We start from the raw sequence: 23,824 nt of genomic DNA on the forward strand, positions 1-23,824 counted from the left end.
TCTGTGGCGTTTGGGAGGTGACCTTCATATCTTGATATCAATCCACAAGCTGACCGTCAAGCTGGTTTTTGGCTTCGTTCTTGCAACTACTCGAGAGGAACACCATTTACCATTACTACCACTAACTAGATTTTGTTATGGAACAAATTGTCAATTCGTGTGTCGATGTATTAGTGAGGAAGAACACCATAAGCCCACCTGATAAATAAACTCACTTTGGATACATCGGTCTTTCTGGTCACTCTGAGTGCCGCATCAGCGTCGGCTGGGAATCGTTTGTGGCGCTGAACATCGACCGATGTGTCAGTGATGCCCCACCACCACCAACAACAACACCAGCAACAGCAGCCGAGGAAAACGCATGCAAAGTGGCGTTGCCAGCAGCAGCAGCAGCAGCAGCAGCAGCAGTGGAGAAAGAATTGAAAGAAGTTGAAAGAACTTGTACCCACCCAGCTGCCAGAACAGAACGGTGTGGTGTGGTCGTGTTAGAGGGTCTTGCTCCTGTGTTTGCTCCCCGTTTTCGGTGCAAACGCTCACAAACCAATCTTCGCAAAAGGTACAAAAGAGGGTGTAAAAACCAAGCCTGTCGAGAAATGGGAAAAATAAGTCGAAGGTAATTAAGAGTTTGTGCATTTCCGACGGATTGCGAGTGATGCAGATGGCTCGCTGAGCGAAGAAAAAAAAATCCATGTCCGCTGGAATTGGCCCGAAGTGGTTTCGAAAAAGAAAGCCACCTTTCCCGTGTGTGTGTCCTGTAAAGGAGGCGGACCGTTTACATTTACAGCATAAGTGCGAGTGTGTGTGCATGTGTGTGGACACGTGCGTGCAGAGCAACAGTGCGTGCGTTTTCCATCACGAAGCGAAAAACTCGACACCGCACCATCGTCCCCCCTCCCTTCCCTGTCTCTTTCCTCAATCTTCCGATCAAACGAGCAACGGGCATTTTACGGTAGTGTGCGTAATAGCCTGCCTGGCTCGGTGTGTGTATGTGTGTGTGCGTGTCCGTGTTGCGGTGCTGCTACTGCTGCCTTCTGCCTGTGTGTGCGTGAAGACTGTGGTGACGTGCGACGAAGAAGAAGCGGAGCAGGCGAAGAAAGCGAAGGTAAAGCAAAACCGTGAAAGAACGATGGCAGCAGCAGCAGCAGCAGCAGCAGCAGCAGCAGCAGCAGCAGCAGCAGCAGCAGAAAACGGAATGATGGAACAGTAGGGAGGAAAACTTCAATGAGAAGAAGTGACGGCAGAGAATCACTGCAACGACAAACGACGAACAAGACGATTCTCCTCCAGCTCCAAGACAAGTAGGCTTTGTAATGTTTTAGCAGCGGACAACAGTCGCGCCCTGGCAGCATAAACACAGAGCATCATAAGCCATGTAAATTGTGCCAAGAAAGAGGCGTTTTGGCCAAAAAGGTTCGGGTTTCGCGGACGTCTCAAAGAAGAAACAAATATTGAAGTTTTTTTTTGTGTATTTCTGCAATTCTCTCTTTTTCGCTCCGTCTCACCCGAATTAACCCTTTTCCTTTCAGCAGGAGAAAATTCGGAGCAATGTGCAGTGTTTGAGGTGAAGCGAAAAGCTCGGTCGGAAAAAGTGTTGTTGTAAGTGGAAAGCGACAGCAAGAAAAAGAAAGAAGGAAAAACACAGTGCCCCCCACCCCCCTTTGAATCTCGTTTCCAAGAAAAGTGGCAGAAAATCTATGTTGCGATTCGCAAGCTGTGTGCGTGTGTAGCTGTGTGTGTGCGTACGTTCCTGTGCGTGTGTGGGTCTCGGGCTCGGTGTGCGTTTTTATCCTTGTGTGTGCGCGCGGGTACGCGTGTCGGATAACAGGGGGCCAGTTTCCTGGAAAATCTCGGTCAACGGTGGTGTGTTTTCTTTTTGGCTCATCGCCGTGTGTGTGTGTGTGCGTCTGTAAAGGGGTGTGTGTGTGTGTGTGTGTGTGTGCGTTTGCTGTGTAACAAGATTTACAGCTGTGTAAAATCCAGCACACCCAGCAATCTCAAGTGTACAAGTTCCCTTCATACTACCTGTGTGCGTGTGAGTGTGTGTCGCGATGTAAAGTGTGTGTGATCCGTTTCGTTCCACATATATTTTTTTGTTCTTTTTGTGTCGCTTTGTATGCGATAAAAGTGTATCCTGAGTGTGGTGCCACACAACGACGAGGGTTTCCTTGTCTTCCCCCTTTCGAACACCCCGTGGGAAAGAAGCAAAAATAAAAAAAAAAATGTGCCAGTGCAGTGAATAGAAGGATATTCGATTGTGCTGTGGTGTCTTTTTCCTTATTCCTACCCCCTTCTTCTTTTTCTTCGACCGTGCCCGCTCGATGGATGCAAAAATGGTGTTCCGCAGCAGTAGTGTGAGCACATACTGCAAAGAAGCAGTATAAGTAGACATCAACATCCCGTTGCAGAAGCAGCAGCAGCAGCAGCAGCAACATACAGACACACACACGTGTATCGGCTTGTACGCGGATATCGGAAACAGGGCAGGCGACGACCGTACGCTGTCGAGACAGGATAATAAGGCAGTCACAGCAAGAGAAAAAGGACACAGAAGGCAAGGCGAAACAGCGAAATTCGGAGCTGCGGCGAATAAGGACTTTGGAGGGGCGAATGTTAAGGATTGTGTGATGTAAGTAACTGGCTGTGTGTCGGTATGTAAGTGAGTGTTGAAATTGATTCTCGGTTCATTCACGCATCCCGCAAGTAAGAATTGTTAGGCTGCATTTTCAATGAGCAAATTAAGGTTATTCTCATGTTTCAGGGATTGAAGTGGAGATGTTCCAAGTCTCTCTAAATAAATGAAGCGAATGTCTGCGAACTGTACATGGGTTTTTAGGGTATAAAGACATATCTTTGCAATGATACGTCTTTTTGAGCCAAATTTTGTTTTATAAATTATGCTCAATATGCAATTCAACATCTATTCGTGCTTATATTGACTTATGTACATCTTCTAAGACCCCTTTTTATTAAAAAGAGACGAAAGTTATTGTCCCAAACAAAAAAATATATAAAAAAGAACTGTGCAATAGTTGGTAAATATTTATTTAATTTGAACTAAGACTAAGCATACTTTCCACACTTTGTCAACTATCGTTTCTATAGGACTGATCCATTTATTTAGTTGAAGATTTCTAATATTTATTTGTTAAACTAATAAGAAGTGTTTACAGTTTTCTTATCAATTATTAATATGTTTAACCTCTTGCTGATTTTGGAAGAAACTCCTCATCGATTATCTCCTTTTCAAAAGAACGTTTCCAACCACAGCCCACTGGCTGCGAGGCTATGTTCTCCACCATTTGCACCATTTTCTCGATATTTTTCCAATAATTTTGCTCTCATTAAATGGAAATAAGGTTCTTTTTTTGTTGTTGGGTGTGTACGATTCTTCTGTTTCTCTTTTGAGCCCTCTCGAAATGTGCCTCAGTGTGCTTCCTGTGCGTCCGAAGAAGCAGCAGCAGCCCCTGCCCCTGGTAGTATTTGTTTGCTGATCTTTCCACCGAGCTCTTAAAAGCATTAATGCCCCAGCGGTGGCAGAAAAATCTGACCCAAAGCAAACCTGACGAAAACATCGGCCAAAAGCAAACATCAACAATGAGAATGGGAAGGAAACATCCTGGCGGTCCCGCTGGAAACACTAACACAGGTAGCACAGACGCACACACACGCACGCACTCTAACGCACTCTCACACTCAGGTGTGCGTATAATTGAGTGTGTGTGTGTGTGTGTGTGTGTGTGTGTGTTTCCACCATTCCACCCAGAACGGGGCAGCACAGTACCGCGGTACTGTTTAATGCTGCTTCGCTCTGCCCGGTGGAAAAGTGGTAATGTGGTTCTTGTTCTTGGCAGGCAAGAGATCACTCCCCCGGTACGATCGGCAGCAGCATCATCGCAACGACCAAAGGGGCCCACAGAGATCGAGAAAGGCTCCGGAGCAGGAATATAGAGCCAAAGAAGGGAAGAAGGTCGAAAAGTGCTTTTGGTTCATCATCATCTTCCCCGTGTGTGTGTGCGCTGGAATGGTAGAAGGGAAGGTTTTTGGGTTTTTTCAGTCGTCTTTTTTTCGGCATCTTCCATTTTTTCGACGTTCACCCGTTTGGTGGTGAGGAAAACGGTAGGGTTTGAGTTTATGCTGCCCGGCGGCGTCTCGACATTGGCTCCATCCTGTTTGGGTTGCGTTCTGAGACGAGCTCCAGCTCCATCAACCTTCTTCTACTCAGCTGGAGTGAGCGGAAAAGAGCAATAAAGTCGTTGTCTCTATCTCTCTCTCTCTTCCTCTTGCTTTTACACAAACACGGTCCTGCTGTGTGATCCTGGTTTGATGCCGCGCGGCCACCTTGGCTCTTCATTTTCTGCTTTTATATTAACTCTTGAAGGGAACCGGGGCCAAAACATCTCAATTGATCACCTGTTATTATGGCGGGGTGTCTATTTTATGACTATTTTTTATTGTAAAAATTGATTTTGAATGATTTTTAGAGAATTAAAATGGATTAGATTGATTACTTCAACAGTATGGACCCCGAACAACTCGAAACGGGCGCGGTTTTGTGTGATAGTTTTTGTGAAATGTCTTCGAAATGTTTACGTTATTCAAAATCACATTTTATACATCGCCTTTTTCATTGTAAAGTGCCTGTTAAGTACGATATTTGTGATGTATAAGTTTACTCGATACATTTTTCTTCGAGTTTTGAACTCAGGACGTGTTTGTTATAAAGCATTACCTGTAACCGCACGGTCATCGGACTGATTCCAGGATGAAGACATTAAATAAGCAATATAAAGCATCCTAATGCAAAATGGAAAAACAACAAAATTGTAGCTTTATTAAGAATTTGAAGAACATAGTCCACCTTAATTAGAATAATTCTGATGTATTATATTTTCTACTTTCATTATAATTTGTTTAGGGTAATTGTATGAAAATATTATAAAGTTGTTTACACCCCATTCTGAGGGTTAATCGGTTAGAATCCGAACGCACATCCGATCGACGAGAGTGCGGTGGTCCCACTTGATTAGGGAGGAACGGGTGCGAACCCCTTGTTGTTACTTCTGGCACTGCGGCTGCTTCTGTCGGTTCCTCTGTTTTGCTGCAGTTAATCGACGATGAAACACATCACACCATACTTCTTGGATGGCCTTTCGTTCTCTCATTTGATTCCTTTGCTGTCCTTCTCTCTCTCTCTCTCTCTCTCTCTCTCTCTCTCTCTCTCTCTCTCTCGTTCGCTCACCCCTTTTGGTGCATTCGATCGCTGGGTGCAATGTGAGTGCAACGGTGTGCCCTTGCGCACGTTAAGCCGGTTGCGTGTGCGTTCCGATCTCGCGGTTCTTGGGTGCCGATGTATCTCTGTCTGCGCGTATGTGTGTGTGGATGATGCTACACAATGCCATATCGTCTTCGCGGCTTACGGTCAATCAACCCGTATCGTTCGGCTCTCTTTCTATCGTCCCTGTCTCGCTCAGTGTTTTTCCCTCTTCGCATGTGCTTTGCTGATGATGCACTTGATTCGGCGTCCGGCAGTATATGTGCCCGGCTGCTGGAGGGAATGAGCAATGGAAGCAACATATGAGTTTGCTTTTGCCATCATGTACATCGATCTACCCGATTCCTTTGGATTGAGGATTGGGGAAGTGTGTGTGTATGTCTGTGTGTGGTAGTGCGAGAAAGGGAGTAGGAAACCGGACAACGATTGAACCTGCCTGGCGGATGGAATGGGGTGGAAAAGGAGATGCGATTCCATTAAAATAATAATGGACATTGCAGAAGAAGGAAACCAGCGAGCTTTGAAAAGCTGGGAAGAAGTTGATAACAGAGAAAACTGTTCCCCAAAACCTCCCGCTCCTCCTCCTCCTCCTCCTCCTCCTGGTTGGGCGAAAACTAAGCAAACATTTCGAAATCATTGAGTCTTTCGATTTTCGCTTTGCACAGTATCGCTTCCTCTCTGTTTCATCAGCCACACAGACACATTAATGCCAGTGCTGACGATGATGATGATGTTGTTGTTGTAGTTGATGATGTTGATGATGATTATCATAAAAGCCAAGGGAGGTTAGTGTTTCGACTCCAACAAATCCCTTCCTCTCTCCGTGCAGAGGGAAACATATGAAACGAAACATATTTGTGAACACAAAACAAACAGCAACAAAACAACCTCTTCCCCCCTCATGAACATGTGGCGAGGAAGAAGAGGACGATCGAGGGGGGAAAAAGTTCATTCTCCGCAAATTAAATCGGCGGGGGATGGGTTTCAATGAATGAAATCAAATGCCCAATTACCCAAAAAATGGTTTGCCCCCCCATATGTGCAAAGAGGATCGTCCGAGAGAAGCAGAGAGAAAGCAAGGGCTGAGGTAGATCTGGGGGGTGTATCACCAGGGGGGAGGCGAGATAAAAAGAGAGAAGCCGGTGAAAACTGTGTGTGTGTTGCGTTTTGCGATGAAGGGTTTTGAAGGGAAAGGGTTGGGCTGATTTCTTTGGCCTCTCTAGCTCGTGGTGCTGTGTGTGTTTGTAGCCAAAAATAGCCCCCGACTGTACTGGGGGCAGAGGGCCTACGCAGCCGTCTATGTGAGAGACGAAGTGTGTGTGTGTGGAGCCTCGTGCAGCATAATTCTTTCATGTATTCAACATTCAATGGGGCACACATGTTGATATGATTTGTGATCGAACGGTCGGAATGAATGCACGGCTTATTGAGGTACTAATCCTTTCTATTGGGAATTCATTATTGTAACAATGAAGTTCATATAGGATGGATGATTGCTTATGGCGTTTTTTTTTAAATCTAACTGGATTGGAGAGCTCTGACTTTGAGCTCTTTAGACATTGAAGGAAACCCTGTTAGTTACTACATAGCAAAAGAAACAAGAATAGCAGCAGATGGGAAACCTTACAAGAGCACACTGTCCTTCCATGCCTGCCCACACAGGCTAGAACCACAGACACGCTCTCGGTTACTCTGTACGGGTGCAATTTTCAAAGCAAACATTCAGCACATCGGCAAGAAACGCGGCCGCGCGCGAATAGTAAACGCAGGCGGTGCAAGAATACGCGCCGGGTGCGCGCATACTGTGAGAGAGAGGGATCGAAGCAGCCAAAGAAGTTTGCAACTTCTCTAGTCACTCCCTGCCCGCGCGTTAATGCCTCGTTCCGTGTGGTGTGCGTAGAGTTGCGATCTTTTGCTAACAAAGCGAAACGCTCCTCTCTCGCGTAAAACACGGGTCTGCCTTTGTGCGTGTGTGTGAGCCTTGTTGTCTTCCCGAGACACCCCTGATGATGGTGGTGGACTCTCGGTTTGGTGTTCCTTCCCCCGGCGTACACACATTCGCGGCGCACGCAGGTTTCCGCATCAGCAACAGTTCATCGCTCGATCGCCGATGACGATGGCGTGTGTCGGTGGCGATCGGTGCCCGTTCGGGCGTGTGGCAGAAGGGTTAGCGAGGAAGCAGGGAGGGGTCGGACGTCGAGGGGGTGGCTCAAAGTGTCGCGGGTGCAGAAGACACGGGCGCGGGCATATGGTTGTCAAGGATTGTGAGGGTTGGCGAACTCCGCGGAGTTAAGAGTGCGTAAAGAATTAAAAGGGTTTTTTTTAACGATGGGCAGTGTTTTTGTGCGTGAATAAGACATTTTTGGAGTTCAAGTTTGAGCTGAATCCATTAGATAAAATTAACCATTAGTCCAATAAGCCTTTGGGTGTGTTTCTGAGAAATTATTGGTTGGCGCTATCCAGGAACAAGGTCCCAAAATTCCTTCTTTTTAGCCCTGGGTCTATGAAATTTTGTGTGTGTAAATTCATATATTGCGGAGTAACATTATTGTTGCATGATTAACAACTTAATTTGATTTATGACATGAAATGACATGACAACTTCATTGGCATGAAATTAAATGATTTTAACAATAGATGACGGCCCGTAATGACTTACGCTACTCAAAAAGACTAACGATACAACGTCGCTGTAGTTAACAATGTCAATAATGTTGTTTCTTGTTATGAAATACTGAAAACTTTAAATGTTTGAATTTCACTAATTGTGCAGAACTCTTACAATGAATAGAAAAATTTAAATTAAACCTAATACGTGAACATCTGTCTCGCTTGTCTTCGTTTTAGTTTTGGGAGTTGATACACGATCCATTTACAGACGCGTTAACGATGTCAGTGCGTCTATGGATTGCACCATCGAGCTGTCCTTTGTCATTGAAGATTGTAAGCCAATATAAGCATGCTTGTGGCGGGTAAAAAAAAGTTGTTAAATTATTCTCCATATGAATGTACACATGCTCATGCATGAAAGGAAAGGCCGCCTAGTTGGTTACATTTTTTTTTATAAAATAAACAGATACGCGTGAAAGCGGGGGGTAGTTTATTTTTACTTCCGCTTTTCCTGCCATCGATAGTTTATGATGCGTTTAATCCAATTACACACCCCTTCCACCCACTTTCCACTATGCTGTGCCACTATCCCATCTCCCCTGTTCCCTCCATTCGCCCCCCTCGATCATCCATTTGACAGCCCTGCCCACCGCTAGCCGCATGGGGGCCCACATTGCTTATCGGTTGGCAGCGAATGGCTTCGATTTTGGTTTTGGTTCATCGGCCGCGCGCTCTTTAACGACGGGGGGAGGGGGAGATGACTGTCCGAGCAGTGTTTTTCGTGTGACGACGGGAAGGCATAGTTGTGGGGTGTGGCAGAAGGAGAAGGAGGGAGGACCCCGTTGGGGTCATTCATTAGTTTGTTCAATGCGGTGCAACTAAAAAAAAAAACTTAATATACCCAACGAACGAACGAGCAAAACGAGACCAATTATATTCGTAGCTACAAGCACATTTTTTTCCCCTGTGTGTGTGTATGTGGTTGTTGTGTCGGTTTTTTTTATTTCCTTCTATTTACCCCCAGTGCGCGCGTGGTCATTTTCCGGGTGCTTAATGCCCTTTAGCCGAGGTGTGCCGCATCGTGTGTGTCGGTTGGCATTGATTTTTAAGAGTTGCTGTTAAAAACTTAAAGGATAGCGTGATACATAGTGTACTCCAAAGGGGGGAGAAGTTAGTGGACAGGTGCTTCTGAGGGTGACATAAAATACACACACACACACACACGCCTCTGGGTCAGTCTAGAGGGCGCCAAAGCTGACAGTATTTATAGCCACGCCGCACGTTTCGAGAATGCTTGTATGCAAGAATTTAAATACAATGTTTGTTTTGTTTATTTTTCTAGTACGCTTGACTTTTGGACCTATTTTTCCTTATCGCTCGTTTGATGTTTGAATAGAAAATAAGTTTTATTTACACAGCGTTGCACTGTGTTGCTGCTCCTGTACGAGGATGATGTCAAACGAGAGCTGACTAATGACGTTCGCTTTGCGTTCGGGAAGATTATAAAAAAAAACAAATTCCCTTCTCCGCTCTGAAGCCTTATCATCTGTTTTTTGGTTGAATATGGGTAGGGTTGGGTAAGGAATCCTGCACCAAACTAGCACACACACACACACTCTGCAACCAATCGACAACGAATAGGCATTGGTTGGTAAGCCGACAGCAATCCGTTCTTTTACACATGTTTCACCATATCATGTATCATGGTTTTCCTCTAACCAACCTTTTCCGTCTCTGTGCGATATTTGCAGAGAGCCCTGGGGGGTATTTTTGTGACACACAACAACACAAAAAAAAAGAAAAAAACGTTTCACCTAGACGTCCAATCCCGCTGGACATTCGGTTTGCATGCCAAATGGTTTTCGGTGGCCAATATTTCCATCTGCTCCCCCATCGGTGCTAGTTAGCGGTTGTGTGGCTCTGATGTGGCTCTCTGGTGGCTGGCTGGATCGATATGCATTAGTGCATTTGGTCCCACCAGCAGCAGACTGCGTCACTGCTCCCCAGCGAGTGATACGGCAGTGTATACTGCTTTGTTGGGCTGTGTACACCTTTTGACGGCGTTGTCGTCCACCTCGTTTACCTGCTGCTGCTGCTGCTGCTGCTGGGAGGATCGCGTGTCACTCGACACAAAAGATTCCTCCAAAAAGATGTAGCAAAGGAAAGCAACACACAAAAAAGAGCTGCAAAAAGAGAGCGAACCACAAAAAAGGAAGAGAAAAAGCTAAACCCTTTTAGGGGAATGACGTTAGCGCATGCAAATGGAAAATGTGCAAAGCTCGCGCGTTTTGCGGATGGACCAATTTCCTAAATTGTATCAAAATTCATAAAATGAAATAAAAAGAAGAGAGCGGAGGAAAGAGAACGTGCAAAACGAAGCGAAAAAGCAACAGCAGTAGAAGCCAAATTTAAATCATAAAAAAAAACTAAAAAAAAATAACCGAATTGTGCGAAAGTGGCATGTAAAAGCAGAAGAAACAACCGAACGGGAGTAGGAAACACACAACAGGGAGATAAGAAGCAACCTGAGAGCAAACCTCATGCCCAGTGGTAGAGGTGAAATTGAAGCTTTTACTCGATTCGTTAAGCAGTAATAATCCTTAGTATTTGCTGTGTGCATGTGTGTTGCCTATGTGATCGTACGGCCGATAACATTGGCAAACTCTTTCAATGTTTGGCATTTTTCGCAAGCAATTTGTGTTTTATGTTGTGTGGAAGGTGAAAATGAGCACATCTCTTACCTGCAAGCAATGCCACTCATTAACCGGCTTCCAAATGACTCTGCGTGGCATTGAAATTTGCACACTCCCCACCCCCACCCTGCTGGATGGTTTGGTTCATTGCCAATCAATCGCACGTCGTTGCGCATGTTTTGACAGCTTCGCTTGGGTCAGCACTGGTGCATGCCGCCGACGCCGCCGCCACTACACTTTCACGAGAAAAGGAGACACGTCGAGTGAAGTTGACCGAGGCGACAATCGGAGGCGACACGACACCAGGGCACACACAGTGTGTGAAAGATAAATAAAACAGAAATATCCAGTCCCCCTCCCCTTTCGGTTGGGTGGTGGTGGGTGGAGGTGGGGCACACGAATGTGAAGGACGCGTGCGGTCAGTTGTTCGCTTCTCGCTTCGGTTGAGATGTGTTTCTTTATGGTTTGCTTGGTTTTGAGTGTGTTATCTTCATCGCTCTCGTATTGCGCTCACTGATGACCACGACGACGACGACGACGACGACGATGGCATGCTACCGGTTCATTGCCAAACTTTGGCCAGTTCATTTGGATCTTTCCGTCTTTCGCACTCATCGCACGTTACACTTTGACTTGACCAGCCGAGACGAGTAGCCTTTAGCTAATGAAAAAAACGGCGTAAACTTCGTTAAGGCTATGAATATGTTAAGATCATTAAAGACCTGCAAAAGCTACTCTTGCTATTTTGTGAGTTTTTTTTAGAGAATTCAGCGGAAGTAATAATTTGGTTTCACTCAAAAGACGATTAATGGCTTCAATTTGTCACGTAAGGCTTGTGGATGTAGCCACGCGAATGGTTATATTGGCTTTCAATCTTCAGTGACAAAGAACAGCTCGATGGTGCAATTGATAGATGCAGCAGCATCTATAGCGCGTCTGTAAACGGATCGTGTATCAAATCCCAAAACCAAAACAAGAAGAAAAGCGAGACAAAAGTTATTGAGATATCTATAAGAAAAGAGAGTTGCTGCTGCTGTCCGTTGTGTTTATTAAATGATTCATCAATTATTAATGAATTGCCTGTAACTACTGATTGCTGTCTTCCTGTAACAGATTGAAAGTTAAACCCTTCTGCTGCTGGTCTGGTGTGGTGCCGTGTTCCCCTTTGCTGTTAACTTTTCCCTCGTAACCGACTTTTTTTCCAATTTTCTTTAACCGTTTACTTTGGGGCCTTCCCAGTTCCCGGATCACAGCTACGATCCACACAGACACACACACGGGCATGTAAACAGTGTAACATCTTTAGTTGCAATCATAAAAATTAGAAAACCTTCCACGCAATAGTAGAACACCGAACGGGAACTCTGGGGGTGGTGCTTGCCTGACTCACCGGCCTCTGCTTCTACCCACCAATGTTGCTCATGTTTGATGGTGCACATAATGGTCACAGCGACGGACCCCACACGGGGTGGGGTATGTTGAATGCGTCGGCCAGCATCTGGTGGTAGCTCTTTCCCTCCGTGCATGAAACAGAGCGCGCGCTCTAGCAGAAAGGGAGCAAAACGAAAAATGATGTGCGAGAAATGATGTGTGGGCCCCACACCACACAGACACACATCCACGATCAGCACTGATTCCTGCCCTAAACTGGCAGATAGAGCCCCCTAAGTCGTCCCTCACTCCCTCCCAATGGACAGGTGCGCGCACTTTGAACGGTTTGCGTCAAGAAAAGGAGTGTAATGAGGGAGTAAAGAAAGAAAAGGATTGAAGAGAAGAAGTGTGCAATATTATCTTGGAATGTTTTGCCCACCGGGATAGAGGTGTTTCCGCGCTCTATATGTAAGAGAGAAGGAAGAGTTGATTGACACTAGTTGGGTCAGAAGTTCCATCCATCAGCCCTTTTTAGTGTCATCCTCAAGACGTGACGTCATCTTATGGGAAGGAATCCGGTTCGAAGGACCAAAATTGAATTTTAATCGTTATAGAAGCAGTAAGCATTATTTTTATTTATTTTTGTGTGTCTTTTATTCTGTATAGATATTGATTACGTACAATAATTCTAGAAAAATATTAAAAATAGAATTAAATTTATGTAGATGGTTTAATACAGGTTTTTAGATTCCCACTCAATCCGTTTTAGTTGTAACTTCAAGGGAAAAGAATCGCGCAGCTTTGCAACTGGCTTGGTGTGTAATGCATACGGGTATGTGCGCGCACTGTCTTAATACCCCCGCAACACTAGCTATCTTACCACCCCCTTTCCTTCTCACCTTCCCCAAGTGTGTGTTTGTGTGTGGGTCGCCGGAGAAAAGAGGAAAGAATCCCCGTTAGACGGCAATGTGTGTGGTGTGTGTGTTTGTGTTTTTATATGTTGCGGGGCTCGTACGATCCATCGATAGGTATTCGAACGTTTTCTTCTGTCCGCCGTTCTCCATGCAGGAGAACTCAACCAAATGGACAACAAAAAAAAAAAAGAAAAGAAAGGGTTGGAAAAACGGGGACGAACCGAGAGAAGGATGCTCCCCAGTCAGTGAATATCGGTAAAGAGTCGGCGACTTACGGAACTTTTTGCGCGCACTTCCTCTACCACCTACTACCCCAGTGGTCTGGTGTGGCGGGCGGGTTTTGCGGCCGTAACGTTTTTATTGTTGCTCCCGTTTTTGTTTTTAAATACGGCATCGGCACTTTTATAACGTCGCCGTCGTCGCCATCGTGGGCCGGCCGCGGTTTCGATCTTTCTGCTGTGTTTCCTGCTGGCATTTTATTTTATTGTTAGTATTGCTCGCGGGGAGTCAAAAACCGACCGGTCATAAGCGATTTTGCTCGTTGCTCTTTAACTGGCTTCTTTAAGAAAAAGCGACCACGAGTGCCCGCGGTGGTTGAGAAGATACATTTTTTAACTCTCATTCAGCGGAAAATGCATTGCATCGAAAGTATGCAGCAGCAGCAGCAGCAGCAGCAGCAAGGAACGCCCCGATGTATGTTGGGTTTGTTGTTTAGAGCATTTACCGTTAATGCACGGGATTATTTTCATGTTTGTTTTATGGGCTAGTTTATGGGTATTTTCTAAATATCTCCGCCATGGTGTGGTTCCGATGTGTGTTGTGTGTGCCCTCCATGCAAGTGGTGTGGTGCGCGGTTGAATGCATTCTGTTTTCACTCACCACCAGTTCTCTCTGTGTGTTGTCAGCTCGACGTAAAGATGGCTGGACAACAACCATTTGCTCCTCTACCTTATTGATTCATTTCTGGCTTGTGAGCAGAAGCCAGCAAAAGGTTATGATTTATGAGGTGATGAAATGTGTGTGTGTGTGTGTGTGTGTATTGGTGGAACGGTTTCGATCGAATAATTTAGAACGCAGGTTAGATGGGAAGGTTTTTTGGATCAGTGCCAAAGCCTTGTGTGTTTAGCATGTTCTGTGTCTCAAACCGATATGAATTTTTGATGATGTGTTGTGCCTATCTTATGCTCAGATATGTTTGACTTTTTCAGTGTAATTATGAAATCAAGCATCAATCTTGTCTCCATATGGCTCAACACCAAACCCACCAAACCTCGCCAGGGAAAAGCAGAGCGCATACGACACATAACCGTAACCAAAAAACCTTTTGAATAGGTGGCTCCACCTATTTTTCCGGAAGATCGATTCTGCTCCGACCAGCCAGAAGAAGTGGGCCAGCCCTATAATTCGCCCTGCACGGCCATTCCCCGGGTCACAATTAAACTCACAAAAAAAAGACAGTCTACACCAGCCTTCATCACGTAGAACGGAACGAGGTTTTATTGTTTGTTTTTTGAGTCCGATGGGGTTACATTTTGGCTTTTGATTCCTTGGTGTTTTGGTGGTTTGGTTTCACAAGAGTTTGCAATCGTTTATAGCGTTTTTTATGATTTAACTGCTGTATTACATCCGAGAAAGATGAGTATTATTGGCACTGGTGTTTCAGTTTGTTTTTAGGGCGTTATGAAAGCGTTACGTAAGCTCGGGAGGTAAAGCAAACGAACTAATCGTTTAATTTTGTGCGAAAGACTTGAATCAATTTCACTTCAATACCCTCACAGTTCCCTGTTGAATATGGATTTTAATCGATGTTCTTTTTTGTTTTAGGTAAAACGAACGTTTTCTCGACGAATCTGCACACAAAAATTCTCTGCCGGAAGTGTGAAGAAAGGAAGAGAGAACAAGAGAATCGAAATGAGGCTGTAAAAAGAATCGCATCGAGAATACAGACACACACCAACACTATGACCGTTAGTGTACGGCACTGTCAGTTAGCGTTTGTTTTAGAAGCAGCAGCAGCAGCAGCAGCAGCAGCAGCAGTAGCAGTAACAGTAGCGCCGGCAACCCTTTGCACCAGGTCCGTACAACCGGCAGCTGGTCCGGCAGGATCGGGTCCCCGTTCGGCAGCCTCCGGGGAGCATGTTGGTTGCGAGCAGCGGTCGCCTGTTCGCGCACTGTGATGTCGTAGATATGGACTGTAACGCTGGCAACAGTAACGGTGGCAACGGCAGCAACAGTAACGGTGCTAACGGCGTCGGTGCTAACCTCTTCTCCCGGCAGCACTCGATAACGGGGATCGGCGGCGGCGGCGGCGGCGGTAACGGGTATTCGCTGCTGTTGGCAAACGGTGGTGCGCCAGTCGGCTCGTCCGGCATACCGTCCAGCAGCACCAGCTCGCTGCGGTGCGACAAGGTGAACGGTAACGCGTCGTCGACGATCCTGGGCAGCAACAGCATCATCGGCGGCGGCAGCAGCAACAATATCAGCAGCCTCGGCACGGGCGGGCTGACCACGTTTCAGCCGGCCCTGATTGGGCCGCCGTCCTCGCTGAAAACGTCCTCGCTAACCTCGTCCGCGATTCTGTTCGGGGGCAGCAGCGGTAATTTGAGCAGCATCGGCGGGAAACCGACGGGCACGGGCGGAGGCGGCGGCACGCATAAGTGGATCGGTTCGCTGTGTGATGGTGCTACCTCGATCGGGTACAGCAGCGGTAGCAGCAGCAAACTGAATCAGCAACTCCACTTCCAGCATCCTCAGCAGCAGCAGCAGCAACAGTTGCTTCTACTTCAGCATCATCAGAATAAGCATCATCATCCTCATCTGTCTCAGCAGCAGCAGCAGCAGCAGGGATCTCATCCACAGCACCACCATCACCACAGCTTGCCGGTGACGACGAGTGGCCCCAGCGGTAGCAACATGCTGGACAGTCTGACCTTCCGCCTGTGCGATGTGGATGGCGCGGTGGCCAGCACCATGTCCAACCCGAACGGTGGCAACGGGGCAAGCAATGGAGCTTCCACGAACGGCAGTACGGCGGGGGGAGGCGGAGGAAGCATACTGATGGTGGTGCCGCCCCAATCGGGCAGCGGGAAACAGTCACATTCCTCCGCAATCAATGCCGGTGGTGGCGGTGGCGAGCGGCACTCGTACGCTTCCCATGACCATCAGCACCAGCAGAAAATGGTGGCAGCCCAGCAGCATCACCATCAGCAACAGCACCAGCAACACAGTAGCAATACCAGCAGTAGTAGTAGCAATAACAGTGCTGCAATTGCCGCCGCGAGTGACGTCCCGATAAACTATAGCAAAATGACGCGCATCAGCAAGATGGGGCTCAGTGCCGATGCGGTCCATCAGCACCAGCAGCAGCAGCAGCAGCACCATCACCACCACCATCATCATGACAGTTCGGCTTCGGTCTCGATACTGCCCACCTCGTCCGCTGCCGCCGTGCAGCAGCAGCAGGCGCAACAGCAAGCCCTGCACAAGCAGCAGCTGCACCATCTGCGCAGTACGGTCGGCGGGAGCAGCGGTAATGTGGCGAAAGGGAATGATGCTTCCGCCGCCGCCAGCTACTGCAAGGTGACGCGCATCGGCAACATCACGCTGATGGACCCGGAAGACCAAACGATGCTGCCGTCGCACCTGCTGGGCAACAGCAGCAACAGCAGCACTACGGGCGGCAGCAGCGGCGGCAGCAGCAGCAACAACACGATGAAGAAGGACGAGGTGAGCTTGACGAAGGTGGCCAAGTTGGGACACTCGGTTGATCAAAAGGTGTGTGATTTGCAGCAACATTTCATTCAGCATCATCAGCACCAGCTGCAACAGATGCAGCAGCAGCAGCAGCAGCAGCAACAGGGTGCACAAAAGCAACATGCTCAGCAGCAGCAGCAGAAAGAGCAGCAGGGCAATGGTGGGGAGGAGGTGCGAATAACGGAGAGCTTGGCACCGTTCGAGGTGCTGCGGCTGTACATGGACAAGCTGACGCAGTACGAGCATCACGAGATCTACAACTATCCGCGCATTTACTTCATCGGTGCGAACGCGAAGAAGCGGCGCGGGGCGGGCAACTCCGACTACGACAACGAGCAGGGCTCGTACATCCATATCGCGCACGACCACATAGCGTACCGGTACGAGGTGCTGAAGATCATCGGCAAGGGCAGCTTCGGGCAGGTGGTGAAGGCGTACGACCATCGCAACTTCCAGCACGTGGCGCTGAAGATGATCCGCAACGAGCAGCGCTTTCACCGGCAGGCGCAGGAGGAAATTCGCATCCTGAAGCATCTGCGGGCGCAGGACCGGTACAACTCGATGAACATCATCCACATGTACGACAGCTTCGTGTTTCGCAACCACATGTGCATCACGTTCGAGCTGCTGTACATCAACCTGTACGAGCTGATCAAGAAGAACAAGTTCAAGGGCTTCAGCATGCAGCTGGTGCGCAAGTTCACCCACTCGCTGCTGAAGTGTCTGGACGCGCTGTACAAGAACAAGATCATCCATTGTGATATGAAGCCGGAGAACATCCTGCTCAAGCAGCAGGGCCGCTCGGGCATTAAGGTGATCGATTTCGGGTCTAGCTGCTTCGAGAACGAGCGCGTCTACACGTACATCCAGTCGCGGTTCTACCGGGCGCCGGAGGTGATCCTCGGCGCCAAGTACGACATGGCGATCGACATGTGGTCGCTCGGGTGCATCGTGGCGGAGCTGTACACCGGGTCGGCGCTGCTGCCGGGCGAGGACGAGTACGACCAGATGGCGTGCATTATCGAGCTGCTCGGCATGCCGCCGCTCAAGCTGCTGCACAATGCCCGGTGGCCGTCGCGCTACTTCGCGTACGACGGGGACGATCAGTTCCCGCACTACTGCTCGCTCAGCTTCCGGGAGGATGGGCGGGAGGAGATCCAGGGTAGCTATAGCAAGCGCGGACGCTACCGCGGTGCGCCCGGCACGCGCGATCTCGCCAAGGTGCTGAACTACTGCGACGAGCTGTTCCTCGACTTCGTGAAGCACTGTCTGCGGTGGGATCCGAAGCGACGCATGACGCCGCAGGAAGCGCTCAACCACAACTGGTTCCACCGGATGCTGCCCCAGTCGCCGCAGGTGGTGAAGGTGAGCGATGGCGGGTCGGAGTCGGCCGCCTCCACAACGGTTAGCAGCGGCACGGTGGCCGGCGGCAGCTCGTCCCACTCGACGGCCAGCTCGATCAGCAAGCAGCTGAGCTCTTCGATGGTGAGCGGCGGCGGCGGCGGCACGCTGGAAAGCAATGCGGGAGGCAGTCTGGCGGCGGCGGCGGCGGCAGCGGCCGCCGGCACCATTTCCATGGGCTCCTAGCAGAAGAAAGCGCTCGCAGCGGTGGCAACCTCCTCGTCGTCCGGGGGGATGTCGGTGTCGTTGAAGAAAGTTTCCTCGGCACTGTCGCTGCCGGCGGGCTGCGGTATCGGCGGCGGCCTCAGCAAAACATCGCCCACGGCCGCCTCCTCGCTGCTGTCGTCCGGCATTTCCAGCTCGATGATAACGCTGGCTGGGTCGATGCAGCAGCCGACCTGCCAGCGGCAAGCGACCTCACTGCAGGCCCTGCTCGAGGGGCGAATACTGGCGACGGGGCGCACGGTCGCCTCCCTGGGGTTGGACTCGTCTTTGGTGATTCACGGTAGCAAAGCGGCAGCCAAGGGTGACGGGGTAGTGGAACCGGGGCACGGGGAACGGAGAAGGCATCATCAGGCGTCCATTTCCGACCACCAGCCGTCGACGGCTCAGCTGGCCGCCCTGGCCCTGGGCACGACGGCGGACGGTAGCAGTAGCAGCAATAATCAACCACAACCTCCTCCTTCCACTCATCATCACGGCGGCCCGGCGGCAAGTGGTGAGCAGGGGGGAAGCTAAAACTACGGCGCCGTTAAGCGCGCGCAGTGCTTTTGTCCCCAGGAAGTCGTCGTCTTTCATACAGTAACGTAGGATAAATAATCGTGCTTAGCAAGGAGTGTGTGGCGGAGAAGGTACGCGCGGTCTCAGTTTAAGGTGCAAGCAAGCAAGCGAACGGACAGTGTTTGCTGCAAAACGTGTGCAGAGAGCTTTTTCCCGGGCGGAGCAATGTAGATAGGCAAATTGGGAAGCGAGCGGTGTCGCTATTGAAAGTGTGTTTGTGCTTGAGGGCTATTACGATATATTTTTTAGCTAATTTTCTCATCTTCTGAACAGTTCGATTAGCAGACACAAATGGACAGAAGGACTACCCATACTACTGTTGCATGGGCAATTCCATGGTTACTTTGAATTGGTATAGTAACTCACCAGACTTTTATGCAGCTTATTTTTTATTGAATTTGTTCTCAAACATAGCCAATGTTGGACTCGCGTAATTCATATCTTGTGATTTCTAATCCTCATCCTAATATTCATTTATCACACTGCCTTTTATGTTTAGTAATGGATTTGTTTTCCATGGATCGGTTCGTTTGGTCGATATACACTAAAAGGACTAAAAGCTGGCGTGGCGAATAGTGCGCTGCATTTCATCATATCCCATCCCCCGTTGGCCCGGGGTTAAAGGATCAACGACATTAGAGATTGGTAAAAGCCTGGGCGTCTTTGTGCGCAAGGGGTAGAGCATAGTGAAGATACTGTTTAAAGATTAAAGAACAACTCAAACGCAGGACATTGACCATTGAAGTATCAACAAGTGTGTGTACCTAAAGTATATCAAAACAGAACGATCTGCGTATAAAAACAAACCAATACCAAAAAGAGAGTGAAAGTTGTGACGATTTTAATGAGATTGAGCGTGGTAGTGTTGGAAATTCTTGACCTGCGAGGTGATTTATTTGGACCCATACTAACGAACGAATCGCTAAATTAGCCCCCCCCCTCCCCGGAGAATGGCGATTGTCGAAATATCATTAAAAGAATAGGTTTTTTCCCCACGCCCCTCCGCCGATGGGATGTACACGTTTGTTGTCAATCATTATTGTCTTAAAGAGTTGGGTGGTCGTGTAGAAGGACACTACGCTGCTTGTTAGCAAAATTAGACTGAAGAAAATGAAATGAAAAGATGGGTGTGACGGGGCCCACCCGTAATGCTCCCTTTAGTACGCTAAACTAAAGTATGCTTATCATCCTAGCTAGAGCAATTGTTGTCGTCGTGTGTGTGCGTGTGTAGGAAATGTAGTTTATTTTAGTCTAATTCTCATTCCTATCGACACACAGGACATAACATAATTTGTACAATGGAATAGACTTTACGATCATCAACCCCGTTGCTCTCCCAAACACACACACAAACACACACAACTATAGTATTACTTAGCTGATAGCGGAAGACCACACACAACTTACTCACGGTCAACCTCAAAATGCTCAAATATTATCAATAATCAATCACTATCACCCGTTCACTCTCCCCACTTGTATTACACACGAGACACGTGGTAGACGCGCGTAAAAGACGTACAACAAAACCCGCGTAAAGCGAAACTAACTGCCAATTAACGTATAGGAAAGAGCCACTCAATCGTTTAGAAAAGACACATTTCGTAGCGAAAATTGGGTGTGTTACCAAGCGAGGAAGTCGAGGATTGAAAGGAAGTAAAAAAAAAAAGAACACAACCAGACACCATTAAATATGACAAATAATCCCCAATGTTGTTTTCCGTATTTTTTTTTTTGTTGCTTTACTTTGCTTTGATTGTATAGCGTACAGAAGCGAAGTAAAGCATGAAATAGTCCAACCGCTATTGTGGCGCAATATATTGTATGCGTGTACAGCAAAGTACAGCTAAACGTTTAAAGTATTTAATCGCCTTCCCACACACACAGACACACACACGCCGGGTGGATCCGGATCTGTCTGTGGTTGCCAGCAATAAGAGATTTCGTATTTCATGTTCACTAGCTTTTTTTGTTTTGTTTTGTATTATGTTTACGCCCTGTGTACTTATGGTTGATTGTATGCAGATGAATTATAAACAGTGTAAAACCCCCGTCTAGCTGAAATGTGTCTCAACATTAAGTTTATTCACAATTTTGGAAGGAAAACAAAGTCCATGCTAAGATTTGTTTCGTTCAACTACCAAACAATCATATAATCACCCAAATTTCGCTTCTCTAATCGCACTGGTATGATATAAACCGATGATAACTGGTATGATAGATAATGAGGAAAAAAGTATGGTATAAAGACAAAAGGAAAAGGTTTATAAAGCACACACACAAATCGCAATATGTCGTTAAGAAGGGACACACGCCGCAAGACACATTGATCAAATTATCAAACATTGTAACGGCTTCGTGGGGAATGGGATGCGTAGAAGAAGAAAACAAAAAAAAACAGTACATTTGTCGTCTGTATTTGCTGTGAGTTTTGTGTCCGTTTGTGTGTCCGTACGATGCTGTGGTGTGATGGACGATTTTCTAGCCGCGAAACCGAAACTAAGTAATCAAAAGGACTGCACACTGTAAGCTAGAATGAATAGAGAAGTAATAGAACATAGTAGTAGTAGTATAGTTTTTTGATGGGAAGAAAGGGTGCGAACCCCTCAAGTAAGGGGGTTTGTGACGCCCTGGAGAGGAATAGTAAAATTATAAGTGACGAAACGGACAAACTAACTAAAGGAGAGCCACTGAAAACACTCTCACGCACTTGCCAGCCGCGAATCAAAAGTGCATTAGAATTGTAGAGAATATACATCTCAACCAACACACAACAACACTACTACGTATGAGTTAGTGGAAAGGAGCATAAGATAATTGTAGAGATCCTAACCGCATCAAATGAGAGCAACACGCTATAATTGGTAGATAAGGATGGACGGAGAACGCTATAGCTAATTTAGATGACGAACGTCACGTTGCAAGAAATAAGGCATGCTACTAGGCAATAAGGTAAAACAAAAAACAACATTGTAAATAAAGAGTAAAGTAGACTACTTTAGTGCAAATATTTCACGGTAACTATAAAACAAAAGAAAGCAAACAAACAAAACACTAATATGTAGCACGAAAGAAAAGGAAAAGGCTCTTGTACGAACAGAACAGTGCTAAAAGAAAAGCAAGGATATGCATAGTTGGACATTGGAAAAGAAGAAAGTAAATAAAAGATAGCAAACGAGCAAAGAAAGTAATGAAAAGCCTTAACGTTTAAACAAAAAGACAAGATTTAGCGTAAAAATCAAACACGTGACATGAAGAATAATCTCAACGAAGGGGGATAGTGGAAAGGAACGGAAAAGATGGGACAAGGATGTGTGTTAACAAAAAAGGAGGATGTGCGTAACTACTACAACTGCTGCTATCTCCCCAATTTACACCTTAGTTTGTTGTATTTTGGGGTTAGCAAGAGCGGTAATTCCATTCTTTTCCACTCTTGTTTTTTCATCCTGTTGTTCACTCTAAGAGCGACACCATTTATCATAACCACAAGTGTTTAGTTTCTAGACATTGTGATAAGTCCCTTTTCTACCTTGCGTTATTTCAATAACAACCCAATTACTTACTTTTTTACACTCAGTTACGTTATCACACTGCCATTATAGCCTTTTTTTAATTTTCACCAGTCGAAAACACGACTTCACAATGAAGTAGTGAAACTCTATTGATTCCATTCACCTAACAGGCGAAGACGCAGGCGCTCATTCTCCTCACACTCCTTCAGCGTGCGTGCGGAATGCGATAAGTTAATGCACTAATATTATTCAAAACGAACGTAGAAACAGTATGATCTTTTTTGCAGCGTGATCTTTAGATGTAATGTACATAAGTTAAGATTTAGCATTTTAGTTACGACAACCTTTCTCTCCTACTGCGTGTGGTGTGCTTCGTGTGACTCAGACTGACTGTACGTGTACGTGTGTACTCTGCTAGGAAGTACGGGAGAAGATGTTCACTTATCGTAAGTTAGCAAATTGTCCTTAATACACACGACTTTATGGCATGCATGTGTGAAATACACTTGCTTACTTCACTTTATTTTTTTGCTTGCTTTCAATATTCGATTCACTCTAGTTTCTCAGTGTAAGCGTGTTTGTGTTTTGTAAATGTGTTGCTGCTGAGCTTGTTCTTATGATTTTTTTCTTCTAAAAACCACGGCACATCCGTCGTTTGCGGTTCCGGTTTAAGATTCAAAATCGTAACTCATGTGAAAAAAGTCCTATGTCCGTGGGGTGGACAAAATATCGTGGTGCTTGAATGTAACAAGTGTGTTGTAAACATCCGTTTAAGATGTGATGAACTGTGTCACCATAGCAGTAGAACCGATAACTGAAAAAAAAATAACAAAAAACATACGAATAATACTCTGTAATCATTTTGTGAGAAGAGCGTGGACGCGTGAATAGAAAGCATAAGGTGTACAGCAAATGATGATGTTGAGTTTAACTTTGATCCACATATACCACCACCTGCTGCGAAGAAGAAAAAGAAGAAGAAGAAGCCTAATAATCGTCTTAATTGTGTGTATAGGAGTCGATTAAATCGCACATGCCTTAGTTTCCGTTGCGTTAAATTGAAACACAAAAAACAAAAAACCACGTGCCGGTCAGCAACGACGCGACACGTGGCGTGGCGGAGTTTGCAAAACAAAAAAAAACTCTCCCCTGTTGCTTAATGCTTTGTTACTGTTACTGATGAAATGCACTCAACTACACTTGTACTGTTTTTGGCTGATCTCTACCCTGCTACTAAAATACCCCATTAGAACATCAACTTTATCCCTTATATTACCACTGTTTGGCATACCTAATCATGTGTTCTCGGTGTGTGCGTGTTTGTAAAGCGAAGCGAAAATGTACTGGCAAGCGAGGGAAAACTTGTGTAGCAAAAAAAAAGCAACAAATCGATATATCCTAAATTAATCAACCAAAAACAAAGAAGACGAGCCTCTCACGCATGAGAAGGAGGAGTAGAAAAATTAACAAAAATGAAATGCACACACCAAGAAGCAACGGTAATAATTCATTGAAGTG

General features: G+C 46.7%; 1 protein-coding gene across 10 annotated transcripts; it reads left to right on the top strand.

Moving 5' to 3' along the window:
- Positions 1-312: 312 nt before the first annotated feature.
- Positions 313-21,785, top strand: LOC121595840 (dual specificity tyrosine-phosphorylation-regulated kinase mbk-2-like). 10 transcript variants are annotated; one of them, XM_041920111.1, is made up of 3 exons: positions 313-613; positions 1,527-2,626; positions 14,685-21,785. In XM_041920111.1, the coding sequence occupies exon 3, from the start codon at positions 14,997-14,999 to the stop codon at positions 18,198-18,200; it is 3,204 nt and encodes a 1,067-aa protein (XP_041776045.1). In that variant the 5' UTR covers positions 313-613; positions 1,527-2,626; positions 14,685-14,996; the 3' UTR covers positions 18,201-21,785. The 10 variants fall into 10 exon arrangements, with proteins under 10 accessions (XP_041776045.1, XP_041776047.1, XP_041776046.1 ...); XM_041920113.1 differs by having other exon boundaries at positions 1,530-2,626; XM_041920112.1 differs by having other exon boundaries at positions 313-556.
- The last annotated feature ends 2,039 nt before the right edge of the window (positions 21,786-23,824 follow it).

The sequence above is a fragment of the Anopheles merus genome, chromosome 3R (assembly GCF_017562075.2).
Source record: "Anopheles merus strain MAF chromosome 3R, AmerM5.1, whole genome shotgun sequence".
Classification (NCBI taxonomy): Eukaryota; Metazoa; Arthropoda; class Insecta; order Diptera; family Culicidae; genus Anopheles; species Anopheles merus.

Excerpts from the sequence above, each read along its gene's own strand:
- LOC121595840 (XM_041920111.1), top strand. The coding sequence starts at position 14,997 with ATGTTGGTTGCGAGCAGCGGTCGCCTGTTCGCGCACTGTGATGTCGTA.